Source organism: Lipophrys pholis, assembly GCF_963383615.2.
Source record: "Lipophrys pholis genome assembly, chromosome: 3".
Taxonomy (NCBI): Eukaryota; Metazoa; Chordata; class Actinopteri; order Blenniiformes; family Blenniidae; genus Lipophrys; species Lipophrys pholis.
The window spans coordinates 13,256,702-13,272,247 of NC_137627.1; the positions used below are offsets into that span (position 1 = coordinate 13,256,702).

The 15,546-nt window shown below is 40.6% G+C and overlaps 1 protein-coding gene across 2 annotated transcripts in view; it reads right to left on the minus strand.

Annotated features, from left to right (window-relative positions):
• Nucleotides 1-14,603, minus strand: part of LOC308107140 (neprilysin-like) — a 46,955-nt gene extending 32,352 nt beyond the window's left edge. The window contains exons 1-4 of one of the 2 annotated variants that reach the window (XM_080459282.1): nucleotides 14,053-14,603; nucleotides 10,274-10,450; nucleotides 8,747-8,782; nucleotides 5,985-6,146 (exon numbers count right to left, since the gene is read on the minus strand). In XM_080459282.1, coding sequence (XP_080315408.1) covers nucleotides 5,985-6,146; nucleotides 8,747-8,782; nucleotides 10,274-10,450; nucleotides 14,053-14,095 — 418 coding nt within the window. In that variant the 5' untranslated portion in view covers nucleotides 14,096-14,603. Of the gene's footprint in view, nucleotides 1-5,984; nucleotides 6,147-8,746; nucleotides 8,783-10,273; nucleotides 10,490-14,052 lie in introns of both variants that reach the window. The other variant, XM_080459283.1, reaches the window with a different exon arrangement.
• Between the last annotated feature and the right edge of the window lie 943 nt (nucleotides 14,604-15,546).

Sequence of the window (15,546 nt, forward strand, 5' to 3'; positions counted from 1 at the left end):
ATCTTAGCTGGCAAAAAAAAATTACTTTTATACAATGTGTTTGTGTTGGCTGGAAATGATTGCATTAATATTCATGTTATTTCACTTGGCCTCAAATCTCAAGCTTGGTTATCTTTGTTTGATATATTTGTGGGAAATTGAGTGTCTGTGCTCTTGTGCAATAGCTCGAGCTAGAAATTTGATATGACATGAAGAGGTCATGAGAAAAAAAAAAAAAAACCCTCAGAAATCTTATCGTGTTCTTTATTGTTTGACACGTGTTCTGCCAGAGTTTTTTTTTTGTTATCACAAGTAAACACAGACATTCAGTCTCTTCAGTGATGTATGTCACAGACTGTTTGCAACGGCACGGAAATTTATGTCATATCTGAACACTCTTTTGACGTCATAACTACCACATGGACTTATCGGGAAACATAAGCTGCTCATGCTGCGTGCCCCCGGGCTGGACTCCTATGTGTACCATAAGTTTCCTCAAGTTTCCTCATGCCACATAACTCTTGCTCACTCGATGTCGCAGCCTAATTCATATGGACTCCATCCTTTTCCATCCATTCAATGGTTTAACTAGAACTGAATGATATTTATTTGGGGACGTTTGCAACATCGTTCCCTGGTTCAAATCTGGCTTTTCTGTGGGACCTTCTGGCCTCACAGCAAGAACGTCATGGGTTCAAATTCCAAGTTTGCATGTTCTTTGTGGGTGTGAATAGGGTTATTTTTTTTTGGGGGGGGGGGGGGGGGGGGAGAGAAGTTTCCGCTCATCCTCGCAAAACATGCAATCAACATTAATAGGTATTTGCCTGTAGGTGTCAACGTGTAAATGTAGGGTTTGGTCTTTTGTTGTTTGCTCTGTAACTGACTGGCAACCTGCGATCTGGAATTGGATTCGAAAAAGATCTGGAGGACAGATGGGTGGAATTGCAACATAGTTACTTTCATTTTAATAAAATATAGAGAAATAATTCTAATATTCTCACATGAGCAAGGCAACAGTGGGAGGTAAATTCCCTATTGAGATAAGAAAAAATAAAAACTCCAGCAAAACCACATTTAGAAGTGGCTGTTTTCTGTTTGGACGGGTTAAAGTGAGGGTATGGGAGTATAGGAGATGGGACAGAAGGCCAAAAAGAAACTGCCACTTTTCAGAACTGATAGAGGAGCACCAATCACAGACTTCCACAACCTTCCTCCTTTTGTCTTTTATTTGACTTCAGTCTACTTTTTCAAAGTAAATCGTTTTATTGCAGCCTTTTCTGCCTGTTGTGCATCTCTGTTTCAACTTTCTGACCCAACCTAACCGGTAATTAAAACGCTCACGGTCAATTGAGCAAATCATTGCACAGTGTGCCACACTTGAGTTGGAGTTGGGGGAAAAACAAAACTCGCACAACCTCATACACACACGTGCATGTGTGTGGACGCACAACGCTGTGGTCCCAATCAGTCACTCATTATAAATCATTTATGGCCGTTTACAGCCACAGAGAACAATTTGAGGTATTTACGATCAACCACTGATTTATACACACACACACACACACACACACACACACACACACAAACACACTAACACACACACACACTGGCAGTCTTTTTTATAGCTGTCTTGCAGCCTGTAGCGTTGCAGTGTCCAGGTGTTTCCAGGCTCCTGCAGCTGTTGACAGGAAGAGGATCTGTCCATCAGTGGGCGGTGTTATCCCAGCAGCCGGCAGCAGCCAGCCCGGGTATCACAGGTCGGGTGTTTAATGTCACATCCAGACTAGAGGTCACAACTTTGCAGGGGCCTCACACTGCTGGTGTCTAAACCTTGACACACATCAGTCGTAAAGTGAAATTTTAACTTGAGGGCTGTTGAGTGTGGCAATCTTCAAGGGAGCCGCATGCATGCTCTGCTCCGGGTTATCAAATGCAATCTTAAACACATGACGTTCTAATTTTATTTGTCTCAAAAACACGAAGTAAGTCACACAGCGTGGCAGCCACCAAATAAACTTGAACATGTGTGTGTACAGTACAGTCTGATACATTCCAACTCCGGTAAGCTTGACGGCCTGAAGGAATGAGCACAACACTGACCGTAGGAAGGGATTTAAGCTGTTGAATGATTAGGACCAGTTTTTTGTTTTTTTTTTGTTGTTGGCTCAGTTTATTTCTGTTGTAAACAAGGCATTCAGAGCAATTAAGTCAATGATTCTACAACACAAACCTTTGCACTTTGCTCATTGCTTCTGCTTCAGTTGCAGAACTTTGTTTTTTTGCTCACCCCCCCCCCTCCCTTTTTTTTTTTTAAGAAAATCTTCAAATCACAGTAAAGACCTCTCAAATGAATTTGATTGTAGCAAATATACACAAACAAAAGTGTAAAATGACACCAACCACCCACACAGGGACACGCTATGTGCGCAAGTGCGCATACAGTATCAAAATGTCTTAAACGAGCCCTTGTTGGGTCGTGTTTATTTTCCTTTTCCCCCCTGTGTGTGATTTTTATGGGTGTTAAGACTGGCATGGAGAGGCGATGAGAACAGAGCAAAGCAGAGGCGCTGCATGTGGCTCTGAAGCAATGTTCAACATAGAAGTAAAAAAAAAAAAAAACAGTCACTATGATCTGGTTTGCATTACTGTAAATCCCTAAGCGGCTTGATAAAAGTTTAATTTGAAATCGAGGCGCCACATCTGAGAATCACGGGCTGAAGCAAATCACTGTGAGAGAGCGAGGATCAGTATTTCAGTAACGCACATTTCTGATTACAACTGCACCAAACAGCAATAATGCACTTTAACAACCACAAGCACTCTGAATAAAAAGCACAGAACGAAATGAAGGCTACACTAAAAGCAATCATTAAAGTCTGATGAATGTTACATTGATCTCTTAATCCAGAAATAAAAGGAACGCGGAGAAAGTAAGTATTGTGCGACAAATTTTATACAATTTGACCTGCAGTTGAATGATTTAACTACACTATGAGGCTGTTTTTATATTCAGTTTGTCTCTGTGCTCATTAACAAATATAACGAGTGGCAACACAAGCATGACATGTACAATACCTTAAATTGGGAATCAATCCTCAAATATCCACATTTTCTTTATGTGTAGAACTGAAACAGATGTTTATTTGAAGTGTGGGTGGACTTAAGCTGTTGGGTATGTGTAGGATTTGCAGGGCAAGATGTATCCCTCTTTGGTTAACATTTGAATTGTTTTCGTGGGAGTGGAAAAAATAAATCTATCTCCATTTCACAGAAATCAACCCTTTAACTCCTATTGATCTCAGAGTATTGGGCATGCACTCTTCCCATAGCCAGAGCTCCCAGACCAATAACATGATGCCGTGATTAAACATGATTAAAAAAATAAATAAAATAACAGAAAATACAGTCATTAAACTGCTCCCTGCAGGAACACCGTCCAATCACAGCCATCATGTCACACATTTATAACAAGAACTTCTCAGTAGCATCCAAAAGACACAGTGAGGTTGAGGATATCTTGTGAAAACTTGGCAAAAGCATTCAGTCATTGCTCTTAATCTCACATTTCTTCAGCCAGACATTCAGAAAAGAAAAATCCAGTCGATTCGTTGGTAAAAGGGTTAACGCTACCTTGCTTGCAGACAGAACAAATCACATGTACAGTGCATACAGAAAAATCTTTGGTGGATGTCAGAGCTCTTTGGGAAATTCTGAATAAATGGTGGCATTATGATCCACTGTAATAACACTACATGGTTCAAATCATATCAAATGCAGCATGCTGGTTTACGGCTGGTAGAACAGTGCTTATATAGAGAGGCCCTGCAATTGCCATACCTGCTACACTTATGGTTTTACATTAATTTACACTCCAATAAATTAGTTTGTCATTTTCTCCTCTAAAAACCTCCACTTGTAATTAAAGAGTGGGAAACTACACCACGACATCATATTGGAGACGCCCATGGCATTTGAGTTTTGCAGTGCGTTTGTTCTGTTTGATTGCTTTCATATAAACTACACATAAATGTAGTTGGTAGTTCATTTATTTGTTCTCACGGTGTTTCTTAGCAATACATCTTTTACCGCTGGAAAGTCTGTTTATGTCCATTTTTAATAGTAAACTGTTTTCCATCGGTAGAGGATATTTTTCATGGGTGAAACCCAAATACTCAGCTCAACTGCTCATCCCACAAATGCAATTTAATGACAATCGTATCGGACTTATTTCCAATCAGCATTAAAACAACGAAAATAATAAACTGCAAAAATAAATTGTTTTCAATGCATAATTTTAACATGAATGGATGACGCTTTAATGCATAATGTCACTAGGTGGCAGCAGTGAGCCACAATAACATCCAGTCTGACTCCAGTCCGAATCGATGAGCTTCTTCATTTAGTTATAGCTTAGAAGTTATTCCGAGCTTGACCCATTGTGTTGATTATTGTTCAATCTTCAAATATTGACACAGACTCCTTCCTCTTTGTTTTTCAGGACTGAAGACAGAGTCAACGGAAGTTTGACTCATTACACCATCGTATGGTTGAAACTGGTATGGCAAGCAACAACAGGCCAGGACGGGCCAGTGGTTAATTGGTTAGTGAGATTGAGAAGAGATCACATCAGCCTAAGAACGATATTTTTGTTTTAATATTTTTGTGGTTTTGTTGAGCATTTCAGCTCATTCAATGACCTAAGCTGAATATATAGGATATGAATTTTTTTAATAAGATTTGGGGTTTATAATTGCTTGATATGATGGAATATTATGGAAAAATATAAGTCATAGATTGTCAGGCCTCGCTCTTTTGTTTGATTGTCTAGTTTTAAATTCAACATTATTGTGTCAGTAATGTTTACACTTTATTGTTGCTCATAATGAGACACAAAATATATGGCTTGTTTATTTCATAAAAAAGAGAGAAAGAAGTAGTGATTCAAAAATCTGGCTCCTAACTCAGCTTTCTTCATTTGCATTGTCTTGCTTGTCTATGAATGCCCGATTAGACTTATTTTTTATCCAATTCCTGTTATTTTTATGTTTTGAAAAAGAATATCTACAGGTTATCAATGGCTCTCATAAAGGTTTAAAGCAAACAAAATGAAAGGTTACGTCATCAGCTCCAAGTGCCCACGGCGAGTGCAAACTATCTGAATCTCAGAGACAAACTGCACTTTAAACACTGGTTTCAAGTCATTCTCATGCCCGTTGAGTCACTCTCCGGCTGCCGCTGCACCCAGTCTTTATTATAATGAAAGGCAGAGGCATATAAATTCTAAATTTATGGTAGATGAGAAGTTGCAGTCGTCCGTGAAAAGTTTTTTAACACCTGTGGTTCAGGGCTTGACTGGCCGACTCACTGTCAAGACTTGAGTTGAAGAATGGACACACACACACACACGCGCGCGCGCACGCACACACACACACACACACGCACACACACACACACACACACACACACACACGCACGCACGCACGCACACACACACACACACACCCGCTGTGTATCTACAATGCCATACAGACACTAACAAGACTCTAATGCCTGCTGCTAAAAGTTGGTAAAACACCTGAGACAGACACAGATATTCATCTCACTGTAATGTGTTGAACACTGTTAAAAAAAAAAGAAAAAACAAAACCATACTGAATACCATGTTCACACCAACACACACACATTGATAATGCCAACACAGTAGATAAACTCCCAGCTCAGACGGTAGCATGGAAGCCAAACTCCCATGGCATACCTGATATCTCTAGAGCTGCAATCCCTGAAGGACAGCTCTCTTTATATCATATTCTTAAGGCAACCAAATCAAGCTGTTCTCAAGATTTTTACAAAGCAAGTGGGCTGAAAGAGACTTACGATCTAAGCCTCTTTACGACCCTAAATCATAAGCATTGTTTCGCTGAATGAAAACACCTCTGCAGGTACTTCTAACAGCTCTGTGTATTCAGGACTGTGGCGCTTTGTGTGGGTGTGTGTAGGTGTCTGACCTTTGAGGATGACCTCCAGCTCGTCCCGTAGGATGTCAAAGGTGCTGTATCTGGAGCTGGTCTCTGGGATGATGTTCTTTTTAAGCCAGCCTCCACAGGCATACTGATAGAAGTTGTCACAGGGGTCCACGCCCGCGTCCATGTTCTCAATGAGACGAGAAGCTATCCAGAGAGAGAGGAAAAGTACTCAGAGGACTGGGGTAAACACCTGTTTACTAAAGTAAGTACATTTCATGGTATATAAGCGGAATGCCAGGTCATCCCGAACAAATGACAGAAATTCCTTTGAAGTGCATTATTATGCACGTAGGTTTCCTCTCATTGGCTCGACTCATGTCATGTGGCTTGTTTCCCAACTCGAGTGATGTTTACATTTACCACGAGCGTTACTACAACACTGGGAAATGTGCTGGCTTCCACACTCGGCGTCAAGTGGGAAAATCTGCATCAGTCACATATGTGCCTGTTCAATACAGGGATGCAGATATGAAAAATGAGCTTATCTTGGCATGGACGCTGGAAGTGGGAAAAGCAGCTCGCACATTCCGTCTAAGGGTAGGAGAATTCGCCTTCCACCTACTTAAGCTCATCATGCTCACTGTTTATGCTGGAGCTTTTATCTGGCTTGTACAATCAGTATGAAAACTGACAAATGATATCTCAGGAGGTTATGTGTGGGACTATTTCTTGGCCAGGGGCAACCGTGTTGTCACTCTGAATTTGCTCAAAAGTCGAGTCTCACTCTTAATCCTCCCTAAAGAAAAAACAAATCGGTTTTAGGATTTTATTTTTTATTTTTTTTCCCCTGTAGATTTCACAAATTGACACAACACATTAATTAGTGAACTTTAAAGGTGCTTCTTTTGGACAGAGCAAGTTGTTTACCCTTTTTCAAGTCTTTATGCAACAGAACTAATGAGCTGCTGTGGAATTTATCTTCTCAGATAACTATCAGCACGATTGCTAAAAAAAATAAGAATTAAAAAAAAAAAAAAAGAAAGAAAAAAGGTCCCCAAAACCCTTGAAAGTGCTGAAATAGTTTGTTTAAAAAAGATATAGAGTGGATAAAATACCCCATGTTCCCATTGCTGGTTGTTAAACAATCCGGAGAAACGCACAGTCGAGATTATGGAACAGCCTTGGCTAATTGCCAAAAGACTTCATGCTGTTCTTTTAGTGAGACATAACACACATAGGCACAATTAAAAAGGGGGAGGTATCTGTCCCAAAAGAGAAACGCTTTTTTTTCTCTTCAACTTGAAATATTTAGGAGCAGTACAGTAAAAGAAAAAAAAAAAAAAAAAAAAAAAAAACATGAAAAATTGCAGTAATAAAACAGTATAATGACAGTAATGGAGTTAAGTGCAGCACCAGCGCTCATAATGCGTTAACTTTTTTGGTGCAGAAATTAAATTACACAAAGCGGCTCTTATGACAAGGCTGTCCGTCACATCGGAGTAAACCAGCTCCCCACTGGCTTCAGGAATGAAGCACTATCTGTTGCTGGAAACTCGAGACAGACCTATAAATCATTAATTTACTACTGCAGCTTTGTTTTCTTCGTGAAAAACGGTGAAAGACCTGTACGTTTTTCAAGAGAGAAAATAAATGTATGATCTTATATTTAAACAGCTGCTGGGATGTGGAATCGGGAGAGAAACCTCTTGGATAGTGTGGCTGTTCCTGGATATGTCCTCTGACTGGCGGCTGCATTTGGAGCATGAAAGCTTTGTTCAACGTGCGCAGAGAGCGCTGCAGTAGTCGAGACATGACATGATAAAGTCACAAATGAGAGCCTCAAACTGGATTCACATGGGAAGAAAAAAAAAAAAGATGGGGTTAAAGTTTTCACAAATAGGTCACAGCTCATTAGCACAGTCAGCTCACAGTTTAATTATTAAAAAAAAGAGAAAAAAAAAGAAAACTGAAGCAATACTTTGACCGGCTCCAAGGCAAAAGTAAAAGTGATTAATTTAGATACACTCATTTACACAAATGTCCTTCAGAGTGATTTTCACTGTGAGGTGGGACTCCTCTGGGACGAGGGCTCCGGGGAGCTCCAAGGACAAGACAGCAGAAACAAATGTCAGGGTCAGGGGGATGAGTTTCACTGGGAATCATGACCAAAATAAAATAAAGCGGAAATTATAACTCTGAACTTTGAAGAACGTGCCCCCACTGGTCACATACTTGAGAGTAATGGAGACAAATTGAAAGTATAAAAACACGAGTTTGACCGTTATGGAAGTTGCTATACACCTAAACTTCACATCCGACGCGTCTAACCAACATGGGAGAGAAACACTTTTTATTGCCATTGGATCCCAACAGTCGTTAACAACTTTTATAATGTGATAAACATATGGGAAGTCGGGGTGGGGGGTGGGTGCAACGTGATTGAAGCTCCGTGATGAAAAGTCTATTAAATAGTACCAGTTTCTCGACTTTTCTCAGTTGATGTAAGACTAATAACCTTTTCCAACATGGTTTAGCTGATCGCAACTGTTTGTTTACTGATTACTGTTGTGACTTAGAAGAAACTTAAGGGCCATATTCTCTAAGCATGTCTGAAATCGCTGGGCGTCTGCAGAGCTCTCCTGTTTTCCCATTCTGCCTCCCGTTGAGAAAAACCAAAGCCTTGAGATTGAGTCACTAAAGAGAATGCTCAAAAACAAGCACACACACACACACACACACACACACACACACACACACACACACACACACACACACACACACACACACACACACACACTGCTTACCTGACTGCGTGCAGTCAGCTGTGGTACAGATTTCATCTGCAGGAAAATGAAAAACAAATCATCACACAGTGGGACTTTTACAGCCATCAGTCATTATGTCAAATGCTCGTTCTTTCCCTTTGATCCCTCTTCTTCTTCATTTATTTCCGTTTTTTGCCATAACGTATATATAACCTTAAACTACAGAGCGGTGCTGCTTTCACTCTGTCAGACGTTACTTTGGGGCTACAGTGTTGATCAAAGCTAATGTGACATGTACTGATCCACCAGCGCACTGTGACATCACCTTAAATACGCTGCCTCACGCATGGCACATGTTTATCAACACACACAGCCACAAAAACACATTTCATCACACTTGACATCATGACATGCAGCTCACACGTTTATGAAGCTGATACTGAGAACAGAAATTATGCTGATGACAACAGTGCAACAGTGGCATACAGTGCAGACCCTCTTTCTATCCTTTTCTATTTTCTGCCCAGTTTTTGTTTCCATGACCTGCTGAACATTACAGTTGCTTCCTTTCAGAATAATATATATATATATATATATATATATATATATATATATATATATATATATGTGTCTATAAATAAGCTGCTGAATATGGGTGTTTATCTAATTTTGCTAGACAGCATTTCATGTACCATAGCAAATCAGCCCTTGACTTACTATTAATAGAGCTTTTCATGAGCCTTTAGTCATCTCTGAATACCAGCTTGATAAATGTGATATCTGAGCACAAAGAGTAAAAAACATAAGACTATGATAAAGCTGATGCTTAAAGTCTGACATTAATGAGGCGTAGACATTTCGCTCTTTTTCCAAGTTGCTCTCTTCTTGAAGAGAAATTGAAATGTCTTCAATTCTCAACGTGCGAGATGTATCATGATACGTCTCACACGTTGAGAATTGAAGACATTCACACCATATTATGTTTTACCCAATTTAGACGCATGAAAAATGTGCTCAACATTTAGAAACCTTATCATTTTGGTGCAGAGATTGGATAAGAAAATCTGAAAACTTAATAAAAAAAAAATAAAAACAACTATTAAAAAAGGCCCTTGTCTAGATTTTTTTTACTTCTTTCTGTGTCAGTAGCTTAACTTTTGTATTGGGCTTTAAAAGCACACAGCTCAAGTGTCTTCTGTCACCTGAACAAAGTACTACTCCAAAGCGCGCTCACGAGTAACCACAAACGCAGCATGAAGCAATCACTGGTGCATGTACACAGTTTGAAGGCGATCTTTAAAAGCTGTGAAATGTTCCCTTTTAATTGTGGCATCAAGCAAAATCAAACAATGTCTTCAACACTCAGCAGCTGTGAAAAACATATATTTTATAATTACACAATGTTCTTTTTTGATCATATTTTCTTTGTTGGATTTTTTTTTCCCGTCCGTTTTACAAAGACAATGATTTTTTATTTTTTTAAATCCCTTCTTATTTCAGCCCGTCAAGAATTCAGATAGCTTGTGCTTTTTCATTATTGGGCCTACGTCCCCTGAGAGCACTCACCTGTTTTCTGAGTGGCGAAGAGGATGATAAGGGCAACAATGATGACGAAGAGCAAAGAGACAATGGTAATGAGGCCAATTTCAAGGGAGGTCCAGCGGGGCTTCTTAGCCGACTTGGGGGTGTTGGTCTCTGTCATTCTCGGATCGTCTCCTTCAGCTGTCGCCTGTATCAACTCACCTGAGGAGAGTCAGAGGACAAGCCAAACTGGAAAGATCACTAAAATGAGAGGAAATGAATGAGCAACCGTTATGACAATCAACTAGGAGTCATTTATCAGGAACGCACCGCAGGCAATGTCCTATTATTGCAGTTTCTTTGATACAAGCGTATCATAAATTAACCCTTTTTTAAGCAAGGGACGATAGTTTGCTCTGTTCCTGTCATTTTAAAACTGTCTTTAAAGTTAATCAAAGTGATGCAGGACGTTGAGATAAATATCGCTTTTCCAGAATTTCTGGAATTGTTTAGAAAACACATCTGCTCCGCTCAAGTCACAGTGACATAGAAGTTACAGCGTTTTACCCCTTTGACGTCATATAATCATACATTTTGACAGGAAATATTTGTGATTCTGATCGACAAACCTTAAAAAGCTTAAAAATCTATTAAAGCAATAATAATAATAAGAAGAAGAAGAAGAACACAAGGTTAAACTTTCAAGGTGACCGTTATTTGACTGACCTTCAAAGGGTTAATGCATGTTTTCTTTTAAAGAGGATTTCAGTGTGAGCTTCTAAATAAATGGGGAGTCTTTTTCCTGACCTTCTATCATCGGTCAGTTAATGCATTAGCTCAAACATCTATACATAAGTACTTAAGTTAAGATAAACTTTAACGATCCTGCAAAAATCAAGAAATCTGCTCAAGCCTAATGTGATGCAATTGGACACATATGATCCCTGGCACTTGATCTAAATAGTAAAAACTAATTCATTCAGTAGAAACAACATGAAGGAATTTCAGCGTAATCTCAATAATAATAACTAATCAAAATCGTGATAAATTATCTACAACAAAACTATTTCCACCTTGTTATCATCACTTAAAAATCCAATACTGATATGTAATATTGTTGTTATCATTGAGCAAAACTTCCACTTCCTTACTGCTGCTTTGTTAGAACAAGTAACCTGTGTAGCCATGTGATTTTCAAAACTCGCAGAAAAAGAAAAGCCTTGAGAGGAAATAGAACATGGTAAAGCAAAGAAGGCAAATAATAACAAAAAAATAAAAAAAACACACACAGGAAAAACATTTAAAGAAAAAAAAAAAAAAAACTCTTGAAGCAAAAGGTGAGAACAATGTAAGCTCTTACCCCAGTGGTTATATACTCCAGACACAAACAAAACAAAACCGGATAAAAAAAAAAAAAAAAAAAACCTAACAAGGAATGCACACTTCAGAGGAAGAGAAAACAAACCAGACCTTTCCTCTGCTCCTCACATACACACTGCTGTTTAACTCTCTGGTGGCCAAAGGAGAACTTCACAAAGTTCATGTAACAAAGCAAGTTAAGTGTATCTCTGCCAGCAATTAATCCCTAATCCTTTGACAACACCATGCAGACACACACCCGTGCAAAAGGCTGCACTCACACACATACATCGTGCACACTTCTACAGGCTGGTGTCATGAGGTGTCTGTGGGTGGGACTCTACATGCTAAGATTGGAGCACGATGAGAGAAAAGGACGAGCTCTCTCTCGCTCAGAAGTCTTTGAAGGAATACACACAGGACACACTATACACGCACATCGAGCTATATATCACCCACTGCATTCGGTGTCAGATTCCTCATTGTGACAAAATAATCTCTCAATGTAAACGTCCCTGGTTATGGCCGTTATCCAACCTAAGTAGTCATTATTGCACACATTACCCGTGGCTCCCTAAAGGCTACTTAACCACCTCCACACTTGCTCTAAATGGCATCACGGCAAAGCCATAGGATTCACTATAGGAGATTCAGCTATGGAGACCAAACGGGGGGGGGGGGGGGGGGGGGGATGAAGGAAATCCGAGTGATTGAAGGTATAGAAAAAAATTGAGATGAGACAGCAGGAGGACACAAGTTGATATATTAATCAGATCCCGCCTCTCACACTGCAGGAGGGGGCAGAAACTTAGCAAACAGATCACTGTGACAGCAGTCCCACAGCTCCAATAAAACCATGTGCGCACGGAAGAGGCTGTACATCACATTTACTCTCTCTGCCCCTGACACTTTGCATGCCAGGAAATCAGATGTCGGCAAAAAGTATTGTAAAGTAAATGGAATGTAAAGCACAGTGTGGGGATGTGTTAAAATGGGAAAGGAAAGACAGCTGATGGAAGGGGAAAACGAGTATTAAGTGAGCGGAGCGTCTTGAGCTCCTAAATCATGTTGGAGTGACTCCCTCTCAGTGTGCCGAGACATGTTCGGTATGAGTCTTGGAGCGCTTACTATATGTCTCTCTCACGTCCCATCACTTAACCATAATGCTTTCAGCTCTGCTTCTTTAGAAGGAATTATTGCATGTTTAAAGTCAGGAAATACCTGTTCAATCATCAGCATTGCTTCTGGCTCATTTGAGGAATCTGCTTGCAGGGCTTTTGCATCACGTTAAGCTTTAAATGATGTGTACTTAGAGTGGGGCAGGAACACCCAATATGTATTTAACGTTGTGGTTTTGCTGGAAGTAGCTGATCTTTTTTTTTGTTTTGTTTTAAGTGACTTCCAGTGTGTTGTGAAAGGTGGGTGCTGCTCTTGTCTGTTTTTTAAGACAATGAGTCATGAAAGTGGCACAGAAAGTCAGCCCACTCTCTCTCCCCACTCTGCATCTGTCTATCATGATATATCTAAAACATAAACAGCACCACATGTCTTGTGAGACCTCACAACCCCCGACAAAATTAAACCCATCAGTCACCTCGACGTCTGAAAACACCAATGCCTCTGCAAACACGGGCAAAGACACACACACACTCACACATATCTACAGGAAAACACTTTAACAAAGTCACTTTTTTTTACAACCTAAACCTATGTGAGCCATGAACATGTCATGTACCCAAATGAGTTTGAATGAGTGCAGGAATGTGGCCTACTTTGACTTAAAACAACACCTTCTCTGGGCTATATGATTTGCAGCACAGGGTCGATAGCTGCACACAGAACACTAAAACCAGCATGAGAGAGAGAGAGAGAGAGAGAGAGAGAGAGAGAGAGAGAGAGAGAGAGAGAGAGAGAGAGAGAGAGAGCAGAAGCCCAAAGGTGTTGAGACGAAGCCCAACTCTTAAATGGCTCCCTTAATGGTTTTTGTAACAGCACTTAATGCAATGGTAAAAATAACTTTTAAAGGGATATGGCACCAGCTCACAGCCGCCACTGTATCTTTGCACAGTTCTAACGCCGTGGACCAAAGTGTGAGCTGCGTCGAGCTGATGTCCGGCTGCAGCGTGCGCTCTGATAGGACCGAATTCATCGAAGTGTCCCAGAGATAAAAATATTCCGCTGCAGCACGCGCGCCGCGGTTCGCAGCTAAATGCGTGTCGGCTCCTCATCTCCTGTTGCACGTCTCCAACTCCGAAGAGGGGGCACTGGTGCTGCTGCAGGTAGTTTTTTTTTTTTTGTTTTTTTTGAGGGGGGTTGGCAAGCATGATCAACTGGTGCACATTGCCCCATGTCACCCCGCACGCGCACACGCTAGGATAATGGGCGCGCACACACACACACACTCACAGACGCACAGATGGCACCACGCTGCAAGAAGGAGCGCTCCGGATGCGCGCGCGACTCACCAGATATGTCAGGAAATTTTCGGTCGATGATATATATGGGCATCACATCCACTGGTCAAACATCCATTTAATCCACAAAGGGAGCGCCAACTGCTTATCGATCTGTTACCGGCGAATTGTTTCGCTTCCCCCTAGAAAGAAACAATCCGATCTCGCCTCGCTTCTCCTTCTCCTTCTTCTTCTTCTTCTTCTTCTCCTTTTTTCTTCCTTTGGTTTTCTATTCTAGGAGCGCACATTCACGCGCATACAGACGCGCACACACACACACACACACTCACACACACACACATACACACACGCACACACACGCTCCAGTCCCTACAACTACCTCCTGCACTGTGCCACATCTACCCGAGGATCGCTGAATCCAAATGATCCATCCAGGAGTCCTGCGCGGCGCAGTTGGTCAAGTGTGCGATCCTCAGAGGTGGGGTTCCCATATTTATACAGTCTGTGGCAGATAGTGAGTGACTGTAGCCTTCGGAAGTTCCCGGTCCAGGAGACGTTGCCTCCTCCGTTAGAAGTCACCCTGTCAGCCGCACTTGCTGTCTGAGGCTCGCAGCTCCGAGGCGCAGGTTCATATGGAAAGCTGCTGGAGCAATTTTCCCATATCCTTCATGGCAGGGTCCTCCGCTACTTCTGACTTTGTGGCAATTATTTGGACATTTATGGTTCACCAGTAGTGCATTTTCTTTCCTAGTGTAAAAGAAACAACTTACTAGTTGCTCATTTTGACACTGAGGTCAAACAAAGTGCCGAATGAGCCCCAGCAGTGACTATTAAGTGTAAAAACTTGTAAGATTTTTGATACAATGATGGCTTTTATAGTATGGAAAGCCGTTTGAGTATTTTTAGATCTTGATATCAAACTTAAGGTCCATGTACTAGTAAGCAGTTTTTCCTTCCTAGTAAGACAATTCCGCACACTAAGTAGAACCACGAGGGCACACAAGTGCATGAGTCTGCAACCTGTAAGGGTACAAGAAAATGTGTATGGAGCTGCAGTGTATAGTTTTGATATATTTACAAAATCTTGTAAATAATTTAGCCATTCAAGCAGCTTTGTCACTCTTTTTTTTAATAGTTTTTGTTTGGCTCTTTGAGCTTTTATATCTTCTTTACCTTTTTTTTTTTTTTTTTTTTTTTTGCCATTTTCAGTTGTATCTTTAATTATCCACACTGTTTTACCTGTGCAGTCACAGTTGAACTCTTTCATCATAACTTTGTAGTTTCCAGCTTCTCTCCACATATCTAACATAAAAGTAAACCTGCATCATTACCAGGTCAAAAGAAAAGCCTTTCCATGTTAAATGAAACTCCCTACCTTTCATCCAAAGTGTTTTATTGAAGATGCAGTTGAAAACGCCTTACTTATCACCTGCAGTGAAAGGATGCGGGCAGATGATGCATATTTCTATTTGGCAAACCATTGAAATATCGGATTTATTGCCACGTTTGTCACCTTGGGCTTCAAGACAAGAGCACCTTTCAAAT